Source organism: Taudactylus pleione, unplaced genomic scaffold, assembly GCF_031769625.1.
Source record: "Taudactylus pleione unplaced genomic scaffold, aTauple2 ptg000016l, whole genome shotgun sequence".
Classification (NCBI taxonomy): domain Eukaryota; kingdom Metazoa; phylum Chordata; class Amphibia; order Anura; family Myobatrachidae; genus Taudactylus; species Taudactylus pleione.
In genome coordinates, this window is record NW_028284418.1 from 12,323,423 (window position 1) to 12,336,914 (window position 13,492).

The following is a 13,492-nucleotide window of genomic DNA, read 5'->3' on the forward strand; positions in this document are numbered from 1 at the left end:
ATCACTCCCCCCCCCCCCCCCCACAGGCATAGGAGACAGCTTTGGCAGCTGCGAGCAGTCTCCCACTTCAGCCCAGCATACAGCAATGTGTGCTGGGCTGCCATGAAGAGGGGTGGGGGCAGCGCCGGGCCCCTACAGCAAGCCCGGATTATTAGTACCACCACCTTCTCGGCGCCCCTGGGCATGGTGGTATAGTTTGACCAGGATTAGGTTTTCGTCTAGGTTTGAACTTCGTCAGGGCCACTCACTATCAGACAATCCCTAAAATAGAGACACTCTTAAATTACACAGGTTTCTTAGCCTGGCTTCTATGGAAATTGGCAGTCTACCAACAACCTATGTGAAATCTACAAAAGTATCCTTTTACCTTTAGTCTAATGCTGGCCATACACTAGCACGATTTCAGGCTGATTGCCCGATTTTCGACGTTGAATCGTGTAGAAATCATGTAGTTTTTAAGTAGGATATGATCCGATGCGCGCTCCCGCAGCTCTTAAAACGGATCGCATGATCAGATGTGCAGCCTATATTCTCCGTCGTATTCGTATGCTGTTTTTGCCCTGTATATCCGCATGCGATGAATCGGGCGTCCGAGTGGCGTCATTTGTAAAAAAAAAACAAGACTGATGCACGCACGGATAGATCCGTGATGCATGCATCTATCTGTAATATAATAACAAATAAAATAAGCACAGATGCAGGGAGAACCATCCGTGCATCTGTGACATCTTTTTTTTTCAAAAAGTGTTTTAAAATCAAAACGGTGTCCTCCCCCCCCCCCCCCCAAAGAGGGTGCCGGGGATAGACCCAGGCTATCAGACTGGGCCTCGGGTGCCCTGGAGTGGGGGACCCCTTTATTGGGGGGTCCCCATCTCCCCAGTGATCCCCAGCCTGGGCTGACTAGTGGTCAGGGTTAATGCTTTGGCTGGGGGGCCCAGTGAAAGGGCTCCCCTGGCTGTGGCATTAGCCCCCCGCTAGAAAAAGTCCAGTGCTGGTTCTGGAAAATACAGGGGGACCCTATGCATTTTTTCCCCCTGTATTTTCCAGAACCAGGACCGGATCAGAGCCCAGTGCTGATTGCGCAGAATACGGGGGAACCCCTACGTCGTTTGTCCCCCGTATTTTGGCAACCTGGGCTGGCAATTGCGATCGCAGCTGCGTAATCATACACAATGCTGCTGCGAAAATATGCTAATGTCTGCCACCACTCAGCCAGCATAGATGCCCACTGCTGCTTTCTCGCATCCGTAATACCTCGCAGTCTTAAGTATACACACACAATTAGAGCAACTCTTTCCCGTTGCAGAAACTGCAAATCTCGACGCACACAGTGAGTACTCAAGCTGAGTAGGTAATTGCAGTGGCTAATTTATGCACGTCCATGGAACGGCATTCAAACGGACAGGCATGCCTGCGTTTCTGCAACCACTCACATCACTCACTCTGCGATGGATTTCTGTCAGCGTGCGTAATCGCAGTACGATAGCTGCGCAGTGCGATGCATACGCATGCGCAGTAAGCAACAATCAGCTGATCTGCGTACGCGGTTGCAATTGCGATCTGTGCTGAATCAGGCCCTTAGTCCCTATTTTTCTTACTTTTCATTAATGACTGTACTGAGGAGCTAATCATTTATCCAGTTGTAAAAATGCTACTGATATTAATGACCCTGATGCTTTGGACTTTGCCAATATTCAATCTTGGCTAAAACTAGCAAGTATTAACCCATATTCTTTGGCTCAATTACTAGGCTTATAATGATCTAAAAATCTTGCACTGGGCAATGTCGGATCCTTTAACTAACTCAATGTTAATCTGGGTACACACTGCAGTGATGTCGGGCCGATTTGTCGTTTCGTAACAACAAATCGCCTACATCGCTCAGTGTGTACCAGCTATTGTGCACTCCCGTGATGTTGCACATCAAACCTAGCGATATCACTAGCAGCCTGTAGTAAGTTAATGAAGGATGAAACAGTGATTGTTCCCTGGTCCATTAACTCTTTCCAGTGTGTACGGGCAAGCCCTAATCAAGGGCACTCTTTCCGATGTCGGAACAAATGCCCATCGCTCCAGTGTGAACCCAGCATTACTCTATATGAACTTTTAGATTTTGACTGACTGTGGCACAAGCCTTTGTGTAAAGCCCAGAAACTTTCCAATCGGCATCCAAATCCTCATCCAAAGGGTCATATTTATCAAGCCCCTTTTCCATAAAATTATGCAGCAAAAAGTTTCTGCATATTTTTATGTATCACTGCAATGTACCAATAACCTAAAAGGCAAATTAGTGCTTTTGACCGCAATTCTTCCCATTATTCTCAATGGGGACTGCAGTCTGGCCCCATGTGCAAAGCTCCAAAGTGGGTAGCTTTTCAGAGCTTGGTTCCGAAGCTAGCACCATCCACAAATGGTGGTACTGCTTTATGCACAGTGATGTGCACAGTCTCACACATTGTCAACAATTTAATTGTCCCCTACAAATGTCAACTGCCTACACTTCATATGTTGCTCACCATGGAGACACTAACATGAGAGGTCGGTCAGCTGCTAGGGGAAGCAGTCGGCAAACCGGCGGTCGCAATGGCGACCGCTGGCTTCCCGACTGCTTAATCCCAGCAAGGTACAAATGACAGGCGTCGAAATCTCGACGCCTGTCGTTAGACCTATGCCGGGAGCCTGACACCCGACTTACCAATCGAAGGTAAGCAAGGTGCTGGGCGCAGAAAGCCGCAGGGGTGGGTTAGGTTAGGGGCTCCCGGGGGGGACTTAGGGTTAGGCATCCCAGGGGGAGGTTAGGGTTAGGCACCCCCCGGAAGACTTAGGGTTAGGCTGCGTGGAAGGTGGGGGGATAGGTTTAGGCACTTAGAGGGGGGTTATGGTTAGGCACTTGGGGGGGAGGTTAGGGTGTAGAATTAGGTTATACTTACCTTAAGGATGATCAGGATTTCCTCCTCTGTCGGCCTGCCGCTGTCGGAATCATACTGATTCCGCTGCTAGTGATAGTGTAATTTACACAGTTAGGGGTCTATTTACTTAGCAGTGTTATGAGACAGAGTGAAAAGTGATGTCAGTGATAAGGTGCCAGCCAATCAGCTCCCAACTGTAATTTTTCAAACACAGCCTGTGAGATGACAGTTGGGAGCTGATTGGCTGGCACCTTATCACTTTTCACTCTGTCTCATAACACTGATTAGTAAATAGACCCCAGAATGACATGGCAAAAAAATACTAAAACATGACTTTAAACTGAGGTATTTGGTTATTATCCCTGATGTGATGAAACTATAAACAATAATAAGTATTAGGACAATTATGTGCTCCTCTTAACTATGAGCAGAGCAACTCCTTCGTTTAGTCGCTCAAACTTGTCTGGAGGAGATTTACGTCGTGTAGCCTGTTCTGGAATGTAAGCATGCATGTATGCAGTCTGTACACCACGATACGCTCCAAGTGGAAGTGAGTACAGTCACCATCAGCAGCACTGGCGCTTGGCAATTGTTACTGTCATTACAGAAGGCGGAGCCTGATTGTTACAGAATGGACGGAGAATTAGACACTTCCGGATAAAAACGCGTTTCGTATTTCCTTATTTTTGACCCTTGGTGGCCGCCGTCCCAGCTTTAAGTCCCGGAATCCGGAAGTGACGCTCCTTTCTGTTCTAGTTCCCAGAGGCTGCACGGTGAGTGCTCGGCGCGGGGAATCCGACTCCATCCTCGGGCTGTGTTGCGGCCGGCGGGTGGGTTGTTGTATCCGGGGTGGTCTCGGAGGCCGGTGGTGCCCGGTGTGATGTTATTTGGGTGTTGTGGAGGATAGGAAGCCCGTATAGCTCTGACTGTTCTGTGTTCGCTCTACAGGTCCCTGGAAAACAGCGCTGCAGCATGGTGAGTGTATCCCCGTTTGTCTGGCAGGGGGTGTGCTGGGCCTTGTAGTTCCCCACCAGGCGCTGGATTGCGTTGCTTGCTGGTCGCTTTAGGCCTCTGGCAGCCGCCCTGTGCCCCCCTGCATGGCTTAATGACGTCTCCTAACTGTCTTGTAGCCTCGCAAAATTGAAGAGATCAAGGACTTCTTGCTGACAGCCCGGAGAAAGGATGCAAAATGTAAGTTATAGCTGCTTCATGCTGGCCAATTCCTTCTGTCCTATGACCCATGTAACTCTGTAAGGGTGCACTGGCCAGGTACTGATGCAGCTGCTTCTTCACTGCCCACAAGTTATGTCGCATATAACCGGGGAGGCAGGTGTTAGTAGTATGGGGTGTGTTTCTGTTTATCCTCAGTTCTTTCTGTATGTAACATCTCGGCTTCCACATTTTGGACTTGTTTGGGTGATGGCTTCTCTTTAAGGACACTATGCTCTGCTGGATCATAGATATTTAATTTAGGTACTTGTGTACATTACGGACTCATTGCAGAGAGAACCCAAGTGTCCTACATATAATAATAATAATAATAATAATAATAATCTATCCACCATGGTAATGTCTAAATTCCCCTTCACGGAGAGGATGCTGATGTCGTCAACCAGTGTCATTCCCTACCATCCAAGTGGATATAGAGGGGGGAAAATAACCTTGTAGCGAGCCACTGAAGCGTGGCGAGCGCAGTGAACCCGTGAGGAGAACTTTCTTCTTGAGGTGGTGGCAACTTTCGGTACTTGTGTACTTTACATACACAAGTACCATTTAAAACATTCATTGGGTTCTCTCTGCAATGTGTCTGTAAAGTACACAAGTACCCACTCCAATTAACCTTCTGGTTTTCTTTTTCATTTTGTATTACACCTGGAGTTCACACAATCATACTGTTTTCATCCCTTTCTATATAGCTAGTGTATTTAATTGACTTATTTGACATGAGTGGACTACTTAATGGCATATGCTGAATTACTGGACATTGATTATAAATTAATGTGAACAGATTTTAACTTGCACAGTAGTAGGTTAAAGATATATATCCAAGTAAAAAAAAAATCACCCCTTAAATTTACTAGTTGACATTATGACCTTTTACAGATAAGTATTCAGAGGCATATTTTATTTCGGAAATTCAGTATTTTCTGTTACAAGAATTGTAAATGTTGCAACAAAAAGTTGTCACCATTGTGTACCATCAACGGATATCGATATTTTTAGCTTTATTGCAATTGTGCACACAAGTTTGTGGCAATAACCTAATTGCATGCCGATCTTTAAGTTAAATGAAATGGAAGAACTGAGCATTAACCTTATGATGTGGAATGCATGGAGGTAATAGGAATGTCCAATTGGATTTTGATCATTCACAATGTTGGTTAACGTACAATTGTCTGATTTAGCTGACAAGATCTGACATCTTAATGTTCAGTCTGCAGTCTTCAAATAGTGTCCAGTTCAGGCTTCAGATGTCATGTTTTTTTTTAATGTTTGTATATGAATGTTTATACCCTTGTCTTACCGCAGCCGTAAAGATTAAGAAGAACAAGGATAATGTCAAGTTCAAGGTGCGCTGCAGCAAGTACCTGTACACTTTAGTCATCACAGACAAGGAAAAGGCAGAAAAGCTCAAACAGTCTCTTCCCCCTGGTGAGTGATGCTTCAAAAAACATGTTTACGTATAGTTTATCATTTCTGCTTCAGCAAAGGCGGTATAGAGACTTATTTCCAAAAGATGACCAGGTTCTATATTCTGCAGTCTTGCATAAGAACGGAATCTCAAAGAACAGACTTTCTGTACTAAAAGTCCACACATCACTTTATACCACAAAAGAGGTTATAGGTTGAAATTCATTCAGCTCTGCTTTGACAGTAACAATCATTGCACCCACCATGACTCTGCCTCACCTGCAGTTCTTTCATGTGTATGTACATATGTCGGCTTCTCACCTCTCAAGGCCTGAAGCAAATATGATGGTCGTGTTGGACTCCACTCTGCACATATAATGTTCTCATTTCTTGTAGTATGTAATATTTTTGGACTTTCAACACCCTGCTCTCTGCTTATTGCAGTCCCTAACTATTCTGGCTCCCTCATTACTGATCCTGGCATTCCCATCAGGATGCTTTTGATATCCTGATCAATGTTCTTGTGCCTTCAGACTATTCTAACCTCTACTGTTCCATATTTGATTCCTGTATCGCCCCCTGGGTTCTCTTCTCCACCACTTCATTGTCTGTCCTTTTCGGCAACTTTCCACCTCTAACTTCCCAATTTGTCTCTTCTAACTCACATTTTAATTGTAGCCTAGCAAACTGCCCTTGATCCGGTGACTCCAGCTACTCTTTCCCCTCAGTAGTGGCTCACTCAGGAAGTATGCTTCCTTTAACATTCTCTTGTAAACAAGAACCTAATTGAGTGAAAATCTTGTCCTAACTACTACTTCATATACAGTCAGGTGCATAAATATTGGGACATTGACAGAATTTTCATATTTTGGCCTTAATTCACCACCACAATGGCTATGAAATGAAACAAACAAGATGTGCTTTAACTGCAGACTTTCAGATTTAATTTGAGGGTAATTACATCCAAATCAGGTGAACGGTGTAGGAATTACAACTGTTTCTATATGTGCCTCCCACTCATCTCTCTTAACCTCCAACCATCTGCTCTGCCAAAGATTTTTGCTTTCTTCAATGACGAGGTAGTGGATGGTTCCACCTCTGCTAGTTCTAAGTTGGAAAACCACAATGGTCTTGAGTCCTTCTGCTTTTTAGCTTCCTCATCTCCTGAAAAAGTGAGGATTTCAGAATCGCCTATGCGGATGACCTAAACATGCTTCACTGTTGGCCATGTCACCACCTGTATTTTCCCATATTGTCAAAAGTCCTCCATTTTCATTGTGGATGCGTCTCACCACCTCCAAACTCCCATGTGCAGGGTGTTTTTTTTTTTTTTCTTTCTTCTGAGAACCTTTCCACTAGCTGACTAAAGGTATTTACTGACATCTATACATTCATTTATTAGATTATGGAGACTCCTTCTCTTCTAGCTCAATACATAGGATGCATCCTTTACTCTGAACTGCCCTTTGTGCCCCACATCCTCACGATCTAAATCCTTTTCCGTACCATTTCAGTAAACCTACTGCAAAAGTGTTCCTGCAATTCTTTTCTTATTGGTCATCTCCCTAACCGGCCTTTCACCACATAGTTCGTTTTGAATGCTGCAGTCAGGCCAGTTTTCTAACAATTTCTGTTAGAGCTATAGAAATATTCCATTTTACCTGTAAGTTGTTGCACTTCTGCGCATAAATAGAAACATCTGTGGAATCAGTTCCATTGACAATAAAAGGTGCTGAATGGTAATTTCTGTCCTCAAAATTCTACACACAATACAACGTCTGAAAAAAAAAAAAATATATTTTTTCATATTTTTGCAAATTTAATTAACCTAAGAAATCACATGTACATGAGCTTCATGGCAAATGCTGTGAATACTTAACATTGAGCTCAGGTGCGTCCTGTTTCCATTGATCATCCATGAGATGTTCCTACAGCTGAATTGGTGTCTACCTGTGGTAAAATCAGTTGATTGGACATGATTTTGAAAGGCATAAACCTATCTATATAAGGTCCCACATTTGACAGTCCATGTCAGAGCACAAACAAAGCATGAAGTCCAAGGACTTGTCTGTAGACCTCCGAGACGGGATTATCTTGAGTCATAAAAATCTGGGGAAGTTCGGAACCACCAGGACTCTTTCTAGAGTTGGCAGGCTGTCTAAACTGAGCAATCATTGGAGAAGGGCCCTAGTCGGAGAGGTGACCAAGAACCCGATGGTCACTCTGTCAGTGCTACAGCATTCCTGAGAGGAGAACCTTCCAGAAGGACAACCATTTCTGCAGCAATCCACCAATCAGGCCTGTATGGATAGTGGCCAGACAGAAGCCACTCCTTAGTAAAAAGCACGTGGCAGCCCGCCTGGGGTCTGCCAAAATGCACCAGAAGGACACTCAGACCATGAGAAACAAAATTCTCTAGTCTGATGCGTCAATGCCAGGAGTTATGTTTAGAGGGAACCAGGCACTGCTCATCACCAGGCCAATAACATCCCTACAGGGAAGCATGGTGGTGGCAGCATCATGATGTGGAGATGGTTTTAAGCGGCAGGACTGGGAGATTTGACAGGATAGAGGGAAAGATGAATGCAGCAATGTACAGAGACATCCTGGATGAAAACCTGCTCCAGAGCGCTCTTGACCTCAGACTGGGGCGACTGTTCATCTTTCAGCAGGACAACGACCTGAAGCACACAGCAAAAATATCAAAGCTTGTGGCATCATATTCAGAAAGACTTGAGGCTGTAATTTTGACCAAAGGTCCACCACCAAAGTATTGAGTAAAGGCTGTGAATATTTATGTACATGTGTTTTCTTGGTTACAAAATCGTTACGTGTGTATGCACCTAATGATGATCTGTCAGATTTTACCTTGAAAAAGTGAACGCTTCTTAGAACGATGAACGAAAAATGTTCCTCCGCTTAATAAAAATTGTTGTTGGACAGTCTGAAATGGACAATGAATTTCAAATTACAAACTACAAATGGGAGTGTGCTTGAACGATTATAGTTCATCGTTAACTGAAACTGAACTTTTTTTTTTTTTTTTTTTTACGATAACGTCGTTAACAACAAATCATTCAAAAAATCGTTGCGTGTATGCGCCTTTTCTAGGTCTTTTTTTTTAAAATTTGCAAAAAATCTAAATGTACACTGTCATTATGGGGTATTGTGTAGAATTTTGTGGACAAATTAATTTATTCCATTTTGGAATAAGGCTCTAACATTACAAAATGTGGAAAAGGTTAAGGGCTGTGAATTCTTTCCGGATGCATTGTATATTACAAAGACAACTGCTAAAAATAAAAATGTTTGAAGTCCAGCTCTAGTTGCTCAGTACAACATACTACAGCTACATGTTTAACAGTCTTCATAAATCTTAAAAAAATAAAAAAAATTTGTTCATTATCCGTTTAAGAATTCTAGCTTGCGAGCAATGTAAAAATTATGTACTAAAACCCCAATTTGTTGTGGTCTAGTTCTAACCTGTCCCTTTTTTTTTTTTTTTTTTTTCACAGGTCTGTCTGTCAAAGAACTGAAGTAAATATGCGGTCTGATCTCTTGTACAATAAAAACATTAACATCTAAATTTGTTGTCTTGTAGTAATTCTTTAGTATTGATGTGCATATTTCTAAACTCTATCAGGCTATGTGGTAGGCAAAATATCACGTGCATAGAATGGGAATGGCATGTGTTTTTTTTTTTTTTTTTTTTTAATTTCTGAAGAGGTTTAGTCTGTGTGCGCTCTTGGTCACACTATTTTTGTTTAATGGTGCATACACACGATCAGATTTTTCCTTCAGATATGACCGATAACGATTTAAAAATCGTTCAGTCGTTCATATCTGAAGGAAAATCGTTCATATCTGACATGCCTGGACGATGGACGATGAACGATGCGCGTTCCCGTTTGTCAGATAACGATATCTGACATCTGATGGGTTTGCAGTCAGACTTGGACGATTCCATTCATTTTAATGCAGTCAAAAATCGTTCAAATCGTTCAAAACTTTGGTAAAATCGTTCAAATCGTTTAATCGTTCAGTCGTTCATCTGACAAGTCTGACAAATCTGACCGTGTGTACGCTCCATTAGACACAATTTGCTTTTCATTCAGTCTTCTTCATAGCAGATCTGGGCACCTTACATTTGGATGTTTGTTTGGCTTAAAACTGAGGATATTTACTTGATCCTAATTTTAGTAAAAGCAAGTTTTCTTTCCAGTCATTATAAAGTATGTTTAGTAATGGGTAGCACGTAGTATTTAATGTGATGTCAGTACTGCACCCTGGTGTTCGTGCATGTGTCACATATGTCCATGGATAAATTGGTAGGCACAATGTTGCTGCAATCTAATCAACAAAAGACAACTGCATTAGAAAGCCAGGTACATCTTCCAACAATACCGCCAGTACAGATGTGTCCTTACTCTGCTTTGCTCTCAGCGTGACATCATTAGAGTGCAGCTAGACCTTGCGCTTTAGTTTTGCATTGCCATCACTTAGAGCACTTAATTGCACAAAATGTACACAAATATTTGTGTAACTGCATAATAGGGGAAAAGTAGAGTATGAAGATTAATAAACATTATTTCAAAGACTGACCATCCGCTACACGTGGAAAAATGTCTCATAATACTAGTTCGTCATGTGTGAGACCACGATGTACAGTACGACGGCATGATTTTCACCTTTTAGCCGCACGGTCCGTCTTCTGTAAAGACTGCAATCTTGATTAGCAAATGAAGACTAATTTCTCCCTAAAATTGACTATGGCTGTGGTTACCATCATACCTTGCAGACTGCAATTCCTTCTCAAGTTACCAATGTTCATAATGCTAATATTGCATATTGTAACAAGGTATTTTTAGCTGTTTGTTTAAATATATACTTTCTAAAGTAAGTGTTTTACCATTCTATTTTCGGATACATCGATAACTGCTAGTAATTGTCCAAGTCGTTTTTTTTTTTTTTCTTATATCCCTTGCCAACTTTCACAAGTTAATGTTTAATCTAATAGTGCAATTGACAATTAAAAATAACCAGTCTTCCTGGTAATTGTATGGAGTACATCACTATGGTGTGGACAAATTACACAATAGCAGAAAGGAAGCAGACAGTGGCTCTGTGAAATGTGTTGCTAGGAACACACTCATTCATTTTGTTTTATTTTTAAACTTCTTTTTTTCCTTTGGTTTTTAATTATGCAATTTATTGTACTTAAGAAATTAATTTCTATGTAAAATTCTTTGAATTTTTATTTGGTGTAATTTTACCACACTTAATAGAATAATAAATACAAATTATTTTGCAACTTAATGTTTTAAGTGTTTTAATTTGGGATCCACTGATTTCTCTATCCATATAACGACTGACATCAGGTTTCAAAAACAAATGTCCAAGGCTTTCATTACACCCCATTCAAGGTTGCGTATACTACATAGTTTTGTAGGACCTTGTATTGGGTACTCTGATCTGCACCATGGAGGCTCTTTATACGTTTTCCTCCACTAAATATGTGACTTAGTATGTTTGAATTACTGATAACATTGGCGAGATCTTTGTTGCAGTCCACGACTAATGTAGAACCACTGTGAAAATTGTGTCCGTCTGTTCTGAAGAGTGAGTGCACACAAAGTGCACTAAATTTTTTTGTTTATTCAAAAATCTTTGAGCTATTCTTAATCAGAACTTGTGATCATATTCGATTTATTCAAAGAAGGCGCTGGAGCCACCCTTTGATTCCGTACATAATTACATTGACCGCAGCCTCTGATTTGGTCCATACTGTCTGTCATATGAAAACCATTAAATGAAACCTGATTACCCAGAAAAATTGTGTCTTGTTTGTTATCTGTGTATTTTTAGAATAAATTTTCCATAACAAACGCATAACCAAACTTTATTTTATTTTTTTGTGGCAGTAAAGTAAATCAATCTTGTAAATCAAAACTATCACAGGAAATGAAATTGCAGATGCACTATGTGGTTATCACTGTTCCAATTTAAATGTACAGTGTAACTATAGATTTAGTCCTAACACACTCTGCTTCACATCTGGGACGCTGGGCGCCCCCAAAAAAGCTGCCCAGCCAAAGATCCCCCCCAAGGCATCAAATGAAAAAGGGTGACTTACTTTAGAACACATCACTGTCAACACTTTTTTTTTCTTCATGTGATGTCTTGGGGAAGGGGCGGTGTCTTTGACTGGCCAGTTTTTTTTTTGGTGTGCCCTGCACCCCAGATGTGAACCCCCAGAGTGTTAGGGACCTGCTCGATGAGGTGACCTTGACATTGGTGGACGGGCCTGTATAATTTTTCCAACGATACGCTAACTACCTCTGATGTGCTATATAATTACAATGTACATTTAAATTGGAACAGTAATGATCACATGGTGCATCTACAATTTCTTTTCCTGTGAACATTACTTTAAAATCTCAGCATGACAGCACCCTTCATTACTATTGGGGTGTGCAATCTATAACCACTCTCCAAACTCTAAAACTATAGTTGGATCAGCTACTTTCCTGCTTCATGGAGTCAAAATATCCAAAGTTATTGAATAACACATCATATAGTGACCACTTTTCTAATAGAATATACATCAATCTGCATGTGGCTTTTGTTTTTTGCCACACTAATTAGCGCCCATTGCAGCAATTCAATTGTTTTTGGGTGCCCATTAATTACTGCACTTGTTGCGCCCAATTATACTTTGTTTAGCTGGGTAAAATGTCAAGTCCTAATTAGCATGCCCAAATCAGACTTATTGCACGTTTTGCTTGCCACCTCAGGAGGATGTGAGCAGAACAGTATGCTTCCGTGGCTCTTTGCTCCTGGAGCAACAATTAAATTACTCAGTCGCCCATTAGTAGCAGCCACTTCTGTCCATGGGTAACCAACTAAATGGTAGTTACAATATTGCTGCATTTGGTATTGTGGGGTGGGTGGTGTATCAGCCTATTAGCTGGATGTCAAAACCTTTAGATCAATCTAATCCAGAGGTTCCCATTAGTTCAGGTTTTAGAGGTAGCCATGGTTGAGCACAGGTGGTTAATTAGTACAATCAGTCAATTTTATTTAAAGCTGGCCACACACTAGACCAATTTACATCCAACCAGCCAACTTGTTGATTGGTTGGAATGAAAATCTGGTAAGGTATGGGAGTAACTGATCAGCAATTTGCTCCTAAAAGCCAGAAAACAGATTAAAATGGTCGTCAGACAAGTTTGGTAAATGTTTGATCAAAACAATTTGTTCAAACAATAGTTTTAAGTCCTTTTTCTGGAGTTTGGGAGCAAATTGCTGATTATCATTTGCTTTCATCCCTTACCAGGTTTTCATTCAAAACAATCAACTAGTTGGATGGTTGGTTGTAAGTTGGTCTAGTGTGTGGCCAGCTATAGTGTGCCTTGAGGACCGAGGTTGGGAATCACTGGTCTAGTGTGTGGCCAGCTTTAGTTGGTAAATCTTACAAATCTTTGGTGTCCCTTAATACTGTAATGTGTGGCAAGGGTTTGCTCCAAACCCTTCCCCATCCTCTCTTTCCCCCTAAACAAGAGTATTTTGTTCATGCTGGAGTTGTTCATTTAACCTTTTGTTAATAATTTTATATGTTTGAGAGGGACATAGAAAAAGTTTGCAACCTAGTTGCATAGATCTGTTCTGAGACTAGGGCATTGGCTTCCATAGATGTGCACAAAATCAATGTAATTCACCAAAATTGTTTATTTTACCAGGCCTGTTTCTACTTCAGGGTCCACAGGGTTGACCTTGGGGTATAGCTGGATCTGGATCCACGGGCAGCACGCAGTTAAAGCTTTGCTGCTCCCAGGATGCACTTGGGTCCGTCCTCCTCTATACCCCGACCACAGGCACCTCAGTTTTAGTTGGTGCCCGGCCGGAGTCGGGTCACCCTGGGCAGTGGGGCTGCATAAGCAGCCCCTAAGCTT

At 41.9% G+C, this 13,492-nt stretch overlaps 1 protein-coding gene across 1 annotated transcript; it reads left to right on the forward strand.

Annotated features, from left to right (window-relative positions):
- Nucleotides 1-3,601: 3,601 nt before the first annotated feature.
- On the forward strand, nucleotides 3,602-9,126 carry RPL38 (ribosomal protein L38). The gene is made up of 5 exons (XM_088474589.1): nucleotides 3,602-3,682; nucleotides 3,858-3,884; nucleotides 4,040-4,100; nucleotides 5,439-5,561; nucleotides 9,056-9,126. Exons 2-5 carry the CDS (start codon nucleotides 3,882-3,884, stop codon nucleotides 9,079-9,081), a joined length of 213 nt encoding a protein of 70 aa, XP_088330715.1. The 5' UTR covers nucleotides 3,602-3,682; nucleotides 3,858-3,881; the 3' UTR covers nucleotides 9,082-9,126.
- The last annotated feature ends 4,366 nt before the right edge of the window (nucleotides 9,127-13,492 follow it).

Bases quoted from the DNA above. Each gene is read 5' to 3' on its own strand.
- RPL38 (XM_088474589.1), top strand. The intron at 4,101-5,438 runs GTAAGTTATAGC...GTCTTACCGCAG, and splicing joins CCGGAGAAAGGATGCAAAAT to CCGTAAAGATTAAGAAGAAC. The intron at 5,562-9,055 runs GTGAGTGATGCT...TTTTTTTCACAG, and splicing joins CAAACAGTCTCTTCCCCCTG to GTCTGTCTGTCAAAGAACTG.